General features: G+C 52.9%; 7 protein-coding genes across 7 annotated transcripts; 4 read left to right on the top strand and 3 right to left on the bottom strand.

The window, feature by feature from the left end:
* Positions 1-316: 316 nt before the first annotated feature.
* Positions 317-2311, top strand: VTN49DRAFT_7790 (uncharacterized protein; the record flags this gene model as incomplete). The annotated part of the gene is made up of 6 exons (XM_069416098.1): positions 317-365; positions 437-603; positions 671-1001; positions 1058-1430; positions 1483-2144; positions 2208-2311. The coding sequence occupies 6 exons, from the start codon at positions 317-319 to the stop codon at positions 2309-2311; spliced, it is 1686 nt and encodes a 561-aa protein (XP_069272151.1).
* A 1139-nt stretch (positions 2312-3450) lies between these two features.
* VTN49DRAFT_7789 (uncharacterized protein) lies at positions 3451-5172 on the top strand (the record flags this gene model as incomplete). Its single annotated transcript, XM_069416096.1, has 6 exons — positions 3451-3566; positions 3650-3860; positions 3915-4002; positions 4052-4414; positions 4468-5076; positions 5147-5172. 6 exons carry the CDS (start codon positions 3451-3453, stop codon positions 5170-5172), a joined length of 1413 nt encoding a protein of 470 aa, XP_069272150.1.
* Positions 5173-5217: 45 nt separating this feature from the next.
* On the bottom strand, positions 5218-5695 carry VTN49DRAFT_7788 (uncharacterized protein; the record flags this gene model as incomplete). The annotated part of the gene is made up of 2 exons (XM_069416095.1): positions 5218-5415; positions 5600-5695. 2 exons carry the CDS (start codon positions 5693-5695, stop codon positions 5218-5220), a joined length of 294 nt encoding a protein of 97 aa, XP_069272149.1.
* Positions 5696-5727: 32 nt separating this feature from the next.
* On the bottom strand, positions 5728-7028 carry VTN49DRAFT_7787 (uncharacterized protein; the record flags this gene model as incomplete). The annotated part of the gene is made up of 3 exons (XM_069416094.1): positions 5728-6500; positions 6552-6688; positions 6751-7028. 3 exons carry the CDS (start codon positions 7026-7028, stop codon positions 5728-5730), a joined length of 1188 nt encoding a protein of 395 aa, XP_069272148.1.
* Positions 7029-7323: 295 nt separating this feature from the next.
* On the top strand, positions 7324-9678 carry VTN49DRAFT_7786 (uncharacterized protein; the record flags this gene model as incomplete). The annotated part of the gene is made up of 8 exons (XM_069416093.1): positions 7324-7390; positions 7452-7539; positions 7607-7682; positions 7758-8051; positions 8109-8381; positions 8432-8813; positions 8865-9421; positions 9478-9678. 8 exons carry the CDS (start codon positions 7324-7326, stop codon positions 9676-9678), a joined length of 1938 nt encoding a protein of 645 aa, XP_069272147.1.
* A 2526-nt stretch (positions 9679-12204) lies between these two features.
* On the top strand, positions 12205-13485 carry VTN49DRAFT_7785 (uncharacterized protein; the record flags this gene model as incomplete). Its single annotated transcript, XM_069416092.1, has 2 exons — positions 12205-12281; positions 12333-13485. The coding sequence occupies 2 exons, from the start codon at positions 12205-12207 to the stop codon at positions 13483-13485; spliced, it is 1230 nt and encodes a 409-aa protein (XP_069272146.1).
* Positions 13486-13503: 18 nt separating this feature from the next.
* VTN49DRAFT_7784 (uncharacterized protein) lies at positions 13504-13707 on the bottom strand (the record flags this gene model as incomplete). Its single annotated transcript, XM_069416091.1, has 1 exon — positions 13504-13707. One exon carries the CDS (start codon positions 13705-13707, stop codon positions 13504-13506), a length of 204 nt encoding a protein of 67 aa, XP_069272145.1.
* Positions 13708-15539: the final 1832 nt, after the last annotated feature.

The following is a 15539-nucleotide window of genomic DNA, read 5'->3' as shown; positions in this document are numbered from 1 at the left end:
ATTAGCACACATCGAAATGCCATAACTTACATTCGATTGTTCCCCAACTCGATGTAACTCTGAGAAGAACTCTGGAAGAGTCTATCGAAGTTCTTCCGTCGTGAACGCTGATTGGCTGAAAGGGGGTGTCCTCTTTGGACCGACCGCCAGCGCGGAGCTCCAGGAAATTTTGGTCCTAAGGCCCCGCGGAATACCAAGCACAACTCATCTGCTCACATCATACTTGAGTTTCGGGCAATTCCTTGTCTTTGGGGCTTCTCTATTTCCCTAACTTCCCTGTTTTTGTCGTCTTCGCCGAATCTTCGACCCCGCAACCATGGCCGCCTTCTCCGGCCAAGCACCCACGATCATCGTGCTGAAGGAGGGTCCGTACAGAGCTCCAGATCGACAACAGTTTCACTTTCGAGGTCGCAGCTAATATGATTTGTGAATCCAGGGACGGATACCTCTCAGGGCAAGGGTCAAGTTATCTCGAACATCAACGCGTGCGTTGCGGTGCAATCGACCATCAAAGGCACACTAGGTCCCTATGGCGGCGATCTGCTCCTTGTCGACAGCAACGGCAAGCAAACGGTCACCAACGATGGTGCGACGGTGATGAAGGTTGGAAATCAAGAGGGTGACTTTGAGTGTACGACGGGCTGACGCGTGCGTTTCTTTCTAAATGTAGCTCCTCGATATTGTGCATCCTGCCGCCCGTATCCTCGTTGATATCGCTCGCTCGCAAGACGCCGAGGTTGGAGATGGGACAACGTCTGTCGTGGTTCTGGCCGGGGAGATCCTCAAGGAAGTTAAGGATGCGGTCGAGCAGGGTGTGAGCGTGCAGACCATCATCAAGGGTCTGCGGAGAGCAAGCGCTATGGCCGTCAACAAGATCAAGGAGATTGCGGTGGATATCTCGGACACAACGGAAGAGAAGAGGATTGAGACTTTAAGACGATTGGCGGGCACGGCGATGACCAGCAAACTGATCAAGCGGAATGCGGATTTCTTCACTAAGAGTGGGTAATTGAGGGCAGATCCCAGCGAGCGGATGGCTAATGTGATTCAACGATAGTGGTGGTCGATGCTGTTTTGTCGCTCGACCAGGACGATCTGAACGAAAAGCTCATTGGAATTAAGAAGGTCAATGGTGGTGCTCTCCAAGAGTCCCTCTTCGTCAAGGGTGTCGCTTTCAAGAAGACGTTCTCGTATGCTGGTTTCGAGCAGCAGCCAAAGTCCTTCAAGAATCCCAAGATTGTCTGTCTGAACGTCGAACTGGAGCTGAAGGCTGAAAAGGACAACGCCGAGGTCCGCGTCGACCAGGTGTCGGAATATCAGGCCATCGTTGATGCCGAATGGCAAATCATCTACAATAAGTTGGAGGCCATCTACAAGACCGGCGCCAAGGTTGTTCTGAGCAAGCTGCCGATCGGTGATTTGGCTACACAGTACGTTGTTTACGAGAGCTATGGCAAGTGCAGGTGGCTGACAAGAATGTAGATATTTTGCCGACCGCGACATCTTCTGTGCTGGCCGTGTGTCGTCAGAAGATCTGGAGCGTGTCTGCCAAGCGACTGGGGCGTCGACTCAGTCGACGTGCTCTGACATCCAAGAGCGACACCTGGGCACGTGCGGCTGGTTCGAGGAGCGTCAGATTGGTGGCGAGCGGTTCAACATCTTCTCGGACTGCCCGGGCGCAAAGACCTGCACACTCGTTCTGCGTGGCGGCGCGGAGCAGTTCATCGCTGAGGTGGAGCGAAGCTTGCACGACGCGATCATGATCGTCAAGCGCGCCATTCGCAACCCGACCATCGTGGCCGGCGGTGGTGCTTGCGAGATGGAGCTGTCCAGCTATCTCCACGGCTTCGCTGATCGCAACGTGCCGCACAAGGAACAAGCCGTCGTCAAAGCCTTCGCCAAGGCTTTGGAGGTTATCCCGCGCCAGCTCTGCGACAACGCGGGCTTCGACGCGACGGATATTCTCAACCGTCTGCGGACGGAGCACGTCAAAGGCAATATCTGGGCAGGTGTTGATTTCGATAACGAGGGTATCCGGGATAACATGAAAGCATTCGTCTGGGAGCCTAGCCTGGTTAAGGTCAATGCCATCCAGGCCGCAGTGGAAGCTGCGTGCTTGATCCTGAGCGTGGATGAGACGATCAGTACGTTGGCTCTAGTCCCATCCATATTTCTTTCGGACAAGTTACTGACGTGAATTGCCACAGAGAACGAAGAGTCTCAACAGCCACAGCCTCCTCAAAAGGGGCTCCCGCCGGGCGCTGCCCAGCGAGCTCTCCGCGGACGCGGCCGGGGCATGCCGAGAAGGTGAAATTCTTAATTACGACAAATATTTGGGTACGATATGGCCCTGATGTCCTCGTGTGAATTGCGATCTGTAAAGCCATGTCAATAGTGGGTGCCATTCTGCAGCTAGAGCAAAAGCCAATCAATTAAGAAGACCATTCATGAGTTTCCCACTGTAGCATGATAGGATCTGTATGCTAGTCACTCCTAGTCCCTTCATCGCCCCAGTGGCGAAAAATGAACTGGCATTGCGGGCGGAACTTCGGAACGAACCCCAATATTTAGGTCATGGCTGGCTGCATGTGCTGTCAAGTTCCTTGACAGATTGTTCTGTTTCTCCGGTGGCGGTCCATGCACTTCTGCATGAAGTACCCTTGTGGTGGGTGCGACTAGTGAAGCTAGTTCCCTCCGGGAGGGTTCATGCACGGTCCTTTCGTCAGAGGATCTTTTCGGGATTTCATTTCTTTTTTTCTCTCAGGTCGGCGATCAGCCCCCTGCACGGGCATAGTCTCCTTGACCAGATTCCTGGTTTTTGATGTCTTTGAAATGCCATTGGATCGATGACCAAGGAGCTAGTGCTGCAGTGCATGGCATTCCGAACTGCTGCTGTCCAGATCGGGTGCCGTGAGTACGACGCTGTACGAGCTGCTGTGCGTAGGTATCCGTTCCACAGACGGAGAGATAAAATATGCCTTTGACTCCTGAGAATGAACTGGTAGAAACAACAAAGATTCCTCTAAATTTACGCTTTCCCTGAGTCTCCTGAGATTCCCTGCCGAGCTGCACAATACGAGCTGGTTCCTGGATCTCGGTCTCCCGTCCACGAATCACGATCAAGGATCAAGACCAACCCTGCGATTTGCGAACAGCTTTTTCCCGTCCATCTTCCCAAACTCTATCAGGCACCAATCAGGCGCCAACTCCAACCCCGGATCGTGGCTCAGTTGTGTGGCTGAGAGTGGCTGGTGCCTGCGGCCAAACCGCTAGTTCCGTCCAATCCCGTCGCCTACGCGTCCATTTGACTGGATGATCAGATACGAGCCGCATGTTATTCCCAATCTTTTTCCCTCGTCGTCTTCCTCCTCCGCGGTTTTTCTATTTTCCTCCGACTCATCTCCTTTCCCTTCGAATTCCCATTGCGCGCAGGAAGATCCCCTTTGCGTAATGTCGTATTATCCTCCATACTCTGGCCCCGGCCAGTATGGCGGCGGTTATCCGCCACAGGGCCAGTACCCGCCGCCGAACCAGTATGGTCATCCTCCACCGAACCAGGGATACCCGTGAGTGAATCCCTGATCCGAATGCATTGGCGACACGGCTGAAACTGATGATCTTTTTTTTTCTTCTGTGTTTGTTTTTCCAGGCCGCCGCATCACCAACAGCATCATCATCCTCCCCCGCCCCATCATCCCCCGCCGCAACAGTACCATCAGCCTCCGCAACATCATCAGCAGCAGCAACACTATGGAGGATATCCTGGCCAGCAGTATCAACGCCAACCGCCATATAATCAGCCCAGTTACGGCTATAATCAACAACAGACGCAGTCGCCGCCCTACAACAGTGGATATAATGCATGTTTCGTCTCTTGTTGTAATGGTTCCTTTGCTGACGCGCGTCCTGTTTAGCAACCGCCGCCAGGTCCGGGTTATGCTCCTCCACCGGGTCCGTCACCCGCTCATCAACCCCACCACCAGTCACAAAGTTACGGATCAGGTACAGAAAGTCTAGTTCGCGATGATAAGACCGTTCTGACAGCATACAGCTTCCCCGCAATCGTATAGCACTGGCCCCCCGCCCCCGCCAAGCGGCGCAGTATCCTTCGGCCACGGGGCACCCCAAGGGTACAGCTTTCAGTATTCGAAATGTACCGGCAAACGCAAAGCGTTGCTGATTGGAATCAACTACTTTGGACAAAAGGGGCAACTGCGCGGCTGTATCAATGATGTGAAGAATATGTCCGAATATCTGATCCAAGCCTTTGGATACCGTCGAGAGGATATGGTGATACTTACCGATGATCAGCAAAATCCAATGAGCCAGCCGACTAAGGCCAACATTCTGCGTGCGATGCATTGGCTGGTCAAGGATGCAGAGCCGAATGATTCGCTGTTCTTCCACTACTCCGGTAAGAGTTGGCGCCTCGCTTTGTGGCAATGATCGGTCTTACAGTAGGTACAGGGCATGGTGGCCAGACTCCGGATACCGACGGCGACGAGGAGGACGGTTACGATGAAGTCATTTACCCGGTTGACTTCCGCTCAGCCGGGCACATTGTAGACGACGAGATGCATCGGATATTAGTGCAGTCGCTCAAGCCGGGCGTGCGCCTGACGGCCATCTTTGATTCATGCCACTCTGGTTCTGCGCTCGACCTGCCGTATATCTACTCGACGCAGGGCGTTCTCAAGGAGCCCAACCTGGCCAAGGAAGCCGGGCAAGGACTTCTGGGAGTGGTCTCAGCGTACGCGCGCGGGGACATGGGCAGCATGGTCTCGACGGCGGTGGGCTTCCTCAAGAAAGCGACCAAAGGCGAGGCCGCGTACCAAAAGGCCAAGCAGACCAAGACCAGCCCGGCCGACGTGGTCATGTGGTCCGGCAGCAAGGACGAACAGACGAGTGCGGACGCGCAGATCGACGGCGAGGCTACGGGTGCCATGTCCTGGGCATTCATCACTGCGCTCAAAAAGAACCCACGCCAGAGTTACTTGCAGCTGCTCAACAGCATCCGCGACGAGCTCGCGGGCAAGTACCGCCAGAAACCACAGTTGAGCTGCAGCCATCCAATCGGTACGGCTTTCCCCGTCCCGTATAGCTAAGAATCCAACCGCAGCTAACCGGTCCCGTTTGGGTAATTTAGATGTCAACTTGCTGTATGTCATGTAGATACCCTCCAGAACGGATTGCAAGGCACGATACAACATGTTGTTTCTATACGGATTCGAATACGGTCTTGGCTATTATCTTTATCTGTAGGGTTTGCATTGTCTTCTTTAAAAAAAAATCCTTAACGCTACGAACAGGAACCGGTCTGGCTTGGTAGTTGTGCAGGGAATGGTATTGTTCATTGTTATTTGATACCTGGTATTTGTCTATCTTGATCATTCTGTCGTTACGGTTCATTCCTCTCTATTCATGAAGTCATGTATGTCCATCGCCCGTATTGGATCATTATGGGTTCATGATCGTTGTTCCGCATGTATCATGAGATTGACAAAAAAAAATCCACTTGTTTTTGTTTCAGAGATTATGTTTTTTTCGCCGCTGTGACAGCGCTGTAGTGTTCTAGTCCCCACGCTCGGGAGGTACCTACCTCCAAGTATGTGTCTTGGGACCCATAGGTAGGTAGTGGAAAGCGGCGAGGCTCTTCCTCTCTTGCAACTGGGTATGTAACACTCGACAGTGCCATAATTTTACCAACCCAAATGATCAGCGCTGTATTTACTTCTTCGCCGATATAACCGTCCGCGACAACGACGCCGCGAGCGAATCCGTCGCCGACTTTCGCTGTCTGGCCAAAATTCCTGTTCGATCCGTGACGGGAGCTGCGTCCATGAGTTTGTCAAAGGCGGCATCCTCGTCGTCGCCGTCATCATCATCGCCACTGCCTGACCCGGCGGCGTCCGAGTCAGAGTCCTCGGGGAATTTCTTAGGCGGAGGTTGTGACGGTCGCGGTATACGCTCTAGTTGCGGCTTATCTTTTTGTGAGGAGGCGGATTCTTGCTGGAATGACTTGGAGTTGAGGATCTTGCGACGGATTTCCGCCATTTCTTCCTCGTCATCCTCTTCATCGTCGGTGATGTCGAAGGGGTCTTTATCCTTCTCTTCTTCCTCTTCGTCTTTCTCTTCTCCTTCTTTGTCGTTCTCGTCCTGTTCATCATCCGAGTCTGGCCGCGCTAATCGGTTCGTATTTCCTCCCTTCCACATATCGTCCGAATCCCGATCCGCTCGATCCTGGTTATACTCGCGCTCGATCTTCGCGAGCCAGTGCTCCTCCGCCTTTTTCACTTCCTCTTCATTTGCGCACGCCGCGTAGCGTTTGAGGAGTTGTGCGTTGATTTCGAGAAAGGCCTCCCCGTAGGAGAAGTGCTTGAGGACTTCCTGTGCCCAATCCTCGTGGCCGCAGATGTAAAAGCATGCCGCGAGGGCCTCGACGCAGTTGAGGCGCCAAGGGCGGCCGTAATTCACAGAATTTGCGGCGATGAGATACGGTACTATCGATCACGGGTTAGAAGTTTCTTTGCAACGTAGTCAAAGGCACGCACATAATCTCTCGCAGCGACCACCGATACGCGACCAGGGCACTTCGTTGACCCGGACCCACGAACACTCAACGACGGCGGCGCCATGTTGCTCGAGGAGTTCGCGATCAGCCGGCGACAGGATGCGCTTCGCATTCGGCCTAGAATACATTTCATATTAGCCAAAAATCCATCCGCATTCTTGCAAAGAATCTAGACGCACGAAATCACCACCCCTGGAAACCGCTGCCCAATCGCCAGCTCGCGCATCATGCCAAACTGCATCAAACGCTTTCCAGAACATCGCTTCGGATCGCAGTGGCCAAGATCCCAGCAGGCAGCCTTGAACGGCGGGCGCGCGTTCGTACCTGAACCCTCTGAATCGCTGTTATTATCATCATGGTTTATTTGGTAACGGCGCGGTTGCGGTGGTGGTCGATTTCGTGGGCCTGAGGATTTCTTGCCGCCGCGAGGAAAGTTGTCTTTTTTATGTCTGACCATATTGTTGTTGTTGTTGTTGTTGTTGTTGTTGTTGTCGTCGTCGTTCGACAATGAGATTTGTTTGATCGAGATAGGAAAAAAAGTTGGGTTTATTTTGAGGGGTTCCAAAGGCGGAACCGATCTTAAGGCGGCCGCCGTTCAATAACTCCAGGCCCGCAATCCCGTTCTCCATCGAAACGCCGCTTCTCCCTTTCTGTTTGGGCCTGGTTGCTCTGACGTGTTATTTTCTTGCGCATTTTTCCTTTGATTTTTAGTTTCCTTTCTTTTCGTCAAACTGGAGGCCGTGTCAGCTCGAATGGCGGCGAGGGACCGTTTCGGTTCCTTTGCTGATCCATCATTATCACCGCTACAGCGGGCAATCCGTACGTGCCGAATGGCGTTGCTACGCTATCAGAGGGGCTACTAACAGAGCAAATCTGCCAGATGATGCTTGTAATCCCTCGCTCTACGAGCCGAATCTAGCATTGAATCTCGATGTTACCGATCTGATTAATTCGAAGAAAGGCAATGCGTGAGTTTGGGTCCTCTGGTGGTGATATCCGCGGACCGGGAAGCTAACGGGGTTGCGAAACAACAAGACCGCGAGAAGCGGCGCTTACCATTGTGCGGTTGATCAATTCGCGGAATCAAAATGTGTCTCTGCTCGCGCTCGCAGTACGTTGCATCGCCTATCCCATCGTCCCCCGCGCGCGAGATGGTCGGATGTGGACAACCCGCTGACGGAGTCAGTTGCTGGACATTTGCGTCAAAAACTGCGGATATCCGTTTCATTTACAGATCAGCACCAAAGAGTTCCTCAATGAGCTGGTCCGCCGGTTCCCCGAGCGGCCGCCCGCGCGCCTCTCGCGCGTGCAGCAGCGGATTCTAGAGTCGATCGAGGAATGGCGCCAGACGATATGCGAGCATTCGCGGTACAAGGAAGACCTCGGATTTATCCGGGACATGCATCGTTTGCTTCTGTATAAGGGATACAGGTTTCCAGAGATTCGACGGGAGGATGCTGCTGTGTTGAACCCCAGTGAAGTACGTACGGGAGCTCCCTGTTGGGCGTCAGAGTTGGACTCGCTAACGAGAATGTAGACTCTTCGCTCGGCGGAAGAGCTGGAGCAAGAAGAAAGAGAGGCGCAGTCAGCAAAGCTGCAGGAGTTGATCCGGCGAGGCACTCCTCGAGATTTACAGGAAGCGAACCGACTGATGAAGGTGATGGCGGGATATGACACTAAGAATAAAACAGACTACCGAGCCAAGGCCGCTGAGGAGGTTTCCTATGTTCAGCAAAAGGCCAAACTTCTAGAAGAGATGCTGCAGAGTCTGAAGCCGGGCGACAAGATTGCAGATGGTGATGTATTCGAGGTTCGAACTCCCCTCTCACAATATGTTTATCAAAGCTAACTCGAATGTAGGAACTCGCCAATGCCCTACAAAGCGCCTATCCCAAGATTCAAAAGATGATTGACGAGGAATCCGAGGACACCGAGGCGGTCGAGAAGCTCAAAGTGATCAACGACAGCATCAAGAGAACGATCGACCGATACAAACTGGTTAAGAAGGGCGACTTTGAGGGCGCTGCCAACATCCCCAAGGGCACGCTGGGCACAACAACCGGTGTGTCGAAGAACGCCAATAATGAATTTTCCCTGATCGATTTCGATCCGGAGCCCAGCTCCAATGGCGGCGCGACTGAGGGGAGTACTGCAGCGCCAGGTAAAACTTCTCTCGAAGAGGATCTCCTCGGTTTGTCCTTCCAGGACCGGCCGGCTCCGGGTCCTGTCAATCTTGGGTTCGGTATGTTCAAATCGTCCTCCAAGGGAAGCCCATCGCTCACAAAGTAGTTAGACACTCCAACTACAGCAACTCCTAGTCCGGCGCCGCCTACAACGGCAACTTCCGGAAATATTGATGTTCTAAGTTCGCTGTCCCAACCTGTGTCGCAGTCTGCGACTCCTGCCCCGGCGCAGCAGCAGCAGCAGCAGCAGCGTGCTTCCCCCGCACCGGTGGACCCGTTTGCCTCTCTAGTCTCGGGCGGGTCGAGGGCGTCGTCGCCATTTTCCGCTGCGCCGCAGTCATCAGCGCCGCAGGCAAAGGCACCACCTTCGACCCTGCTTGATGTGGGCGGGGCCCCTTCCGCTTCCGCCGGTGCGCAACCGACGGCCCCAACCACGACCGTGGCCAAAGAGTCGGACGGGGATGAAGAATGGTCGTTCACATCGTCGCTCCCGGAGAACAGTCTTCCAACGACGAATCAAGTCCGCGTGTTGAATTCGTCGCTTACCATCGATTTTGCATCCCGGCGATCGGTGACCAACGATCGTCAAATTCAGATTGTGGCACTGTTCTCCAACGCGACGGGGCAACCTCTTACGGAGCTACACTTTCAAGTTGCTGTTGAAAAGGTAAAAAACTCCTTTTTCCCTCTTTGGCAAATTCTGCTGCTGATCAGCTCTTCCAGGCGTACACTCTCCAACTCCGGCCGCAGTCTGGCCGAGACATTCCCCCGCTACAGCAGAACGGGATCCGGCAGGACATGGCCATCGACGGGGTTCCACCCGGCAAAGGCAACTCGATCAAAATCCGGTTCAAGGTGTCGTATCGCATTGGTGGGGTGCTGAAGGAGGATCAGGGCATGGTTCCACCGTTGGGGATCTCATAGCTTGTGCGTCATTTCTGCGGAGTGATACGTTGTTCCTACGAGAGTTGTCGCTGTGTCCATGACTACCATCTTTGGCCTGGTGCAATCCGATCATTAGTATATACCTCCTGTAATCAGATTTTCTGATGTCTTCCGGTGTCTTCACACAGGCGCTGTCATCATCTGGACCTTCACGGACCGGCATCTGGTCATCCTGACATGAACTTCTTACATAAGATCGACACAAGTTTAGTTATGAAGAGTCCAGAGCGGTAGAAAAAAAAAAAATGTAAGAGACGGAGAACATTCCATAGCCGGAAGAGAAGCGACGAGAATGCACGGAGTGCTTCTGAGCAAGATCCTTTGTTCTTTGTTTCTCTGGGTAGGGTCGCCTACGGCTCGGTTATTCTCGCATTTGCCTTCTGTACTCGGCCTGGGAAAAGGTGACGGTAGTGCCATGGATTAGCTACTGTTTCCGTTCCCTCGCGAGCTCTCGACCGGGTTCCTCGATGAATTAGCTTTTGCCATCCCACGGTTGTCCTCTCAGGTTAAAAAAAAAAAAAATTTCCCACTGTGTTGCTACGGCAGAGAAGAGGGAAGGGAAAAAAAGAAAGAAGATTGTAAGTTAGGGTTTGTTTACCGACGGCTGTTCGGTCGATGGGAAAAGAGGAGCAGTGGCAACAGGTAGCTGTTATGTAGTAGTAGTCCGGCCGTTCCTCTAAGACCACGGGGGCCCCAACAGCAACAGACCATCTGATCGACCGGTTCACGAGAACTGGCCTCATGGCTTTTCCATGGAACGAAGAAACGATAGGATCGTAGACAGGGACCTTCGGTGGCAAACGACAGTTCTCAGGACAGGGGAGTTCGAACCGACTGGAGTGGGAACCCAACACCTCGCTTCTCTTGCGAACCTCTTTTCCGCGCGATTGAGGCTTAAAAAAAAAAAAAAGACTAGGGTGCGGCTCAAAAAGAGCATCGAGTGAGGCTCAGTCGATCATAATGTTACATTCCAGTATCTACATTTGGAGTCCCCGCGGGAAAAAAAAGGAAAATCCAGAACGGAGGTTGCCCGCTGTACTGCATTAGTCGCCTTTTCTTTTTTTTTTTGCTGCGAACGTCTGGATGGGTACTAGTGTCGTTCTCAGCTGGGCTGCTGGGAGGGATGGGGTGACTGCTGAGTAAGCAAAGTACCGGACCAGAAGGCGGAGATCTCTGCAGATCCGATCCAGCGGCCCACGACTTCTTCTCGAGGAAGGCTCTGTACGATAATCACGTGAATGACGTCACTGGTTGAGCGGGAGCACATGCAAACCCGTCTCTCTCAGAATGGGAGGATATTGTTTGCTTATACGGAGCAGTTATCAGAATATTCATTTCTTGTCGGAATCTTTGATTGATATTGTGTCTCTGCTATTTGAAGGCTTCCAGAACCAGCCACGCCGGTACCTGCAGATTCCGACGGCTGGGCGACCCAATGAACGTCGTTCATATACGATGCTGCTTGGATCAGCTTCGGCAGTGTCGACATCGGCTGATAATTCCGTTGCTCCTCGAACACAGTGAGTGTGAGTGACAAGGGTGATTCTTGATTGCAAATCCACGCCTGCTTGGGCCTGCCAACCTCAGCAACTGCAATGCCAAAGGGGTCAGCCAATCAGCGCCTCGGAAGGCCCTGTGGAGCCTGGACCCTTGCCCACAGACCCACCATTGGCTCGATCCGGCCAGCCCTATGTCCAGAGAGTCTTGGCACAGAGATTTCCTCATCGGGAAAACACAAGCCCTCTGTCGCTCTTTGTCCTGCTCTTCCCCCCCCTCCATCCTTCTACAGTCCAGTCCAGTTCAGACCACGCCCCCGCCCACGAGGACAAGGACCAAGCAACATTTATCCTGGACAACAATGAATTATGAGACGATATGCCATGATTTTAGTATGAATGGCCCCTCCGAAACTTCGGACAGATACCGAATTGGTGGTCACTCCGGAAGATACTAGGAAATACTAGGAAAAAAAAAAAAAAAAAAGAAAGGACGGTCTGAATAGACTCTCAGTATTTGGCTAGACCAGCCAAAGCAAAACGCCGGCCACGGGGACCAGCCATCGCCGAGGTTACTAGAAGTATTGTAAAGCAAATACTAGTGTCCCTTTGTACGATGCATTACTAGTCAGGAAAAATAGTGGTATGGTACCTCCAGTTCTCCTGTCGGCAGCTGATCGTCCATGCAGCTCCAGGCTCCGGATTAACACCCATGGTTCAACGGCTGCAGAGCTAATCCCTTCTGGGCATCCCGAGTGGATGGTCGCTGGGCCTAGAGTCGGCAGCTTAAAGTGGCAGAGTCTAGAGTGGATTCGTTGTAGTAGAGGCACAAGGGCAGTGTTCTCGCCCTGAGCCTTGCCATAAGTACTGCTATTCCCTCGTCTGTTTTGCCTCTTGGACTGTTTGTCTTTTTTTTTCCTTCATCAGACTTTCCGTCCATCTTCGACGCGCAAGAGAACCGATCAATCCATACTGTGCTTCAATAGTACTCAAGAGTACTGTTGTTCCCATGGCTGCAACTGCCACTCAAAGCGGCGATGCCGACCTCGCCGCCGTCGTCCGCACCAAGGAAGAGAACCAAGAACGGTTCGTCCGCGTCTCTTCCGGCACTGGTGGTCTTTGTACTGACTCCAACAGAGCATTTATTGCGGCTTCCCGTCGTAAAGACCGCAGTCTAGATGCCCGTCTGGAGTCCGCCCACCGGGCATCGCAGCTGCACAAGAAGCGCACCGGCAAGGCACTGCACATCACCCGCGAGATTGTCGAGAGCGAGGCCATGTACGAGGAGGTCGACGAGCGCTACCATGAGAAACGGATGCTCTTCATGCGCGGCCATAACGAAGACCTCGAAGCCGAGTTCCGGCGGCAGCTGCTGATGGCGCTGGGCGTGAACGGCAGTCATCCGCTGAACCCGGCGGCGGCGGCGGCACAGCGGCCCTTCTACGCCCTCTCGCGTGTCTCAAGTCGCGGGGCAGTGCAGAAAGCGGTTGGTGGCACAAGTCCAAGACCCATCGATGTGGCGGCGTCGTCGTCGTCGGCGTCGTACTCGGAGCCGATGACTCCGGCGTCCGTGGGTTTGACTCCACCGCCGACAACCACGGCCTCGGACTACTACGCCCCGTCTTATGTTCAGACTCCTGGCTATGCGACCGTCACATCGCATCCAACAACAATATCGAGCTACATGTCGACCACCCCAGACATGACCAACGGGCTCTACCAGACATCGTCCATCCTCGCATGGAGCCAAAGTCTGCCTTCACCGCAGATGATCCATCATGGACTGCCATCGGGGCTGGAACACGCACCACGGCAGCAGCGACTCGCCTCGGCGCCGGATGTCTTGATGGTGCAGGCCCACCATGCGAACAGCACGGCGCCCGTGTCGACTTCAATAGATCGCGCCAAATCGGAGCCCATGCGGGCCGAAAATGAGCCGGCCGTGACGGCAACCGCACTGCCGCCAACTACCGCAGCAGACTGGGAGTCTCCACCGCCGATGACGGCTGGATCGTCGTCGACGGGACCGGGCGGTGAGGACGGCGGTTCCTCCGCGTACCATTCCACGACGGGGTCCTTTTCGTCCCCGGGCGAGTGGCTGCCCGAAGCGAATAATACGGCCGCAACGATGATGTGCAGCGCGCCGGGGCAGGATCCAGATCTGGACGAGTTTACCCGCTACGCTCGGGGCCTTGGCAGCGGCCAGTCGTGGATGAACCCCATGTGGGACACGTCGGCGCTTGGGTTCGACGAGCTGAACGTCCCTCACGGGAACTCGGTCAGCTGTTGACAGTTTTCTGATCCCACGCTACGTGAAGGGAGGCGTCCACTGAGGCGTTGAGGGAGTTGGGGAGTCGGGGAGATTGTGATAATAATAGATACCCGGATTTGTCGGGCTTTGCGTTTCCGTACTAGCACTTGTCCACTTTTCAGGTTGCGGTTTACTGGTTGCACTGCTTTGATGATTTGTGTTCAATTGTGGCTGAATTCGTTTTTCTCTCCCTGGAAACATGGGGCTTATTTGATTTCTAATGAACATTGCAAGTAATTCCTCAAAGCAGTTTACACGTAGAAATTCGATGTCGTATCGATCTTCGGGAACCCCGCTCCGGGGCGTTGATGTGAGCAAGTAAGAGCAGCTTTTACCATGGTAGAGATCGATCACAAACCAAGCTAATCAACAAACTTGACTTTAGGGCTCGGTAGCCTCCGCTAATCATTCCTTTGAGTGAACCTTTGGTCTCCTGTGATTTCTTACGTGAGGGAGGGAACCTTTTGAGCCTCGATCGAGCTTTTGTCCAGGTCCGTTATGACTGTGATTATTTTTTTTTTTTTTTTTTCCCCTTTGCTCTACAAGGACATACAGACAACAGCTTGGCCCCCGTTTAGCTTGCATGCACATCTCTCCCGATAAATACCCTTATCAGCGGTAACATGCATCAGATTTTCCGACAAGTAAAACAAGCCAACGGCCGCATGTTCTCTTGTGTCCCCGGCCATACCCAATACATTGTATTGGAGAGCATTGAATCTCCCGCCACCCCCGCTGATGCAATACGACTCCATACAAAGAAATCCTGGAACAAATCATCATCATCCCTCAAGCAAATAACGACTTCCTTCAAGCTTAATTCAGCCACTTGAGTCTTAAATGATGAACTAACCACCTCTAGGCAGGGGAGACTAATGCAATTCAAAACCACTACTGCAGTGCTACACAAGTGAATCCATCAATGACAAAAAAAAAAAAAGAAGAGACCCCTTTTCGGGTATTTTCATTTCAGCTCTAGAAGCTTGGACGCATGTGGATGGAAAGGAGGGAAATTGCGGAGAATAACCTAATCAACCTAAAAGAGATGAGGTGTGCGTGCGTGTTGTGTGTGTGGAGTGCAGACAGAGTTGCTGCAACTAAACCTTATCTGGCCGATCCATTCCCCTATCAAGTTAAAAGAATTGACACGGGGTACATCTTAGCCAGTGATGTTCATGAGTAATGTGCTCATGCTAGCTGTTTGGGGTCTAGCGTTGATGCCTGTTTTAGCTTGGCAAAGGTTTGGCTTTTTTGTGGGGGGTGGGAGGAGGCTGAGAATTCAAAATGCTGTGGCGAACCTAAACCCCAAACAGATTAGTAACTGAGTGCCGAACGCCCGACGGAGGGAAAATCGACGGTCCTGACGAGGACTCCGTCCACTTTGCCGTGCAGCGGATAAGATAAGAATAGGCGGCCCAGACCGACGGAGAGTCTTACCTCCGTAGGGGCTTACGCACGTACGCGTTTTCTTTTTCAGCCTCTAGAAGGTCTGTGCTGCAGCTTCGTTAGGTTACTATTGCGGCGTGTTTTATTTGCCCATCTGTCTGCAGTTGCTTCTGCTGGGTTGCTGGGAGAAAGTTGCTCCGCTACGGATTTCTAATACTGCAATAGGCCTAGCTCTTCCCCCCGACTTTTTATGCATGCTAAGCCCTTCTACTTTCAGCCGGGTTAGGCTCTGATACGATTGCTACGGATTGGTAAGCAAATAGGCTAGTCCAAGGGCGATCAAGACTCGATGAGGCTCTGCGAAAGTCTCTTTCTACCGTTTTCCTATTTCGTGCAGTACACGTCCCATTTACGCCCTGTAGCTTTTCGGGATGGTACTATGCATGTACGAATTTGCAGGTCGGAGCGATGACGAAAGATGTATCCGAGATATCTCTCCACAAAAGGAACGGAATTCTCCGTTAAGTTACGGATTTGACGCACGTGCCAACGAACATTTCAAACGGCCAAGAACAAGGTTTGACAACTTGGCAGAAAACTGACAGCTCATTATTGATAATAAGAATTGGGGAAATCTTTCGATGGAA

This window comes from Thermomyces lanuginosus (genome assembly GCF_041956635.1).
Source record: "Thermomyces lanuginosus strain ATCC 200065 unplaced genomic scaffold VTN49scaffold_7, whole genome shotgun sequence".
Taxonomy (NCBI): Eukaryota; Fungi; Ascomycota; class Eurotiomycetes; order Eurotiales; family Trichocomaceae; genus Thermomyces; species Thermomyces lanuginosus.
The sequence above is the reverse complement of the archived record's forward strand: the minus strand, read 5'-3'. Positions and strand labels throughout refer to the sequence as shown.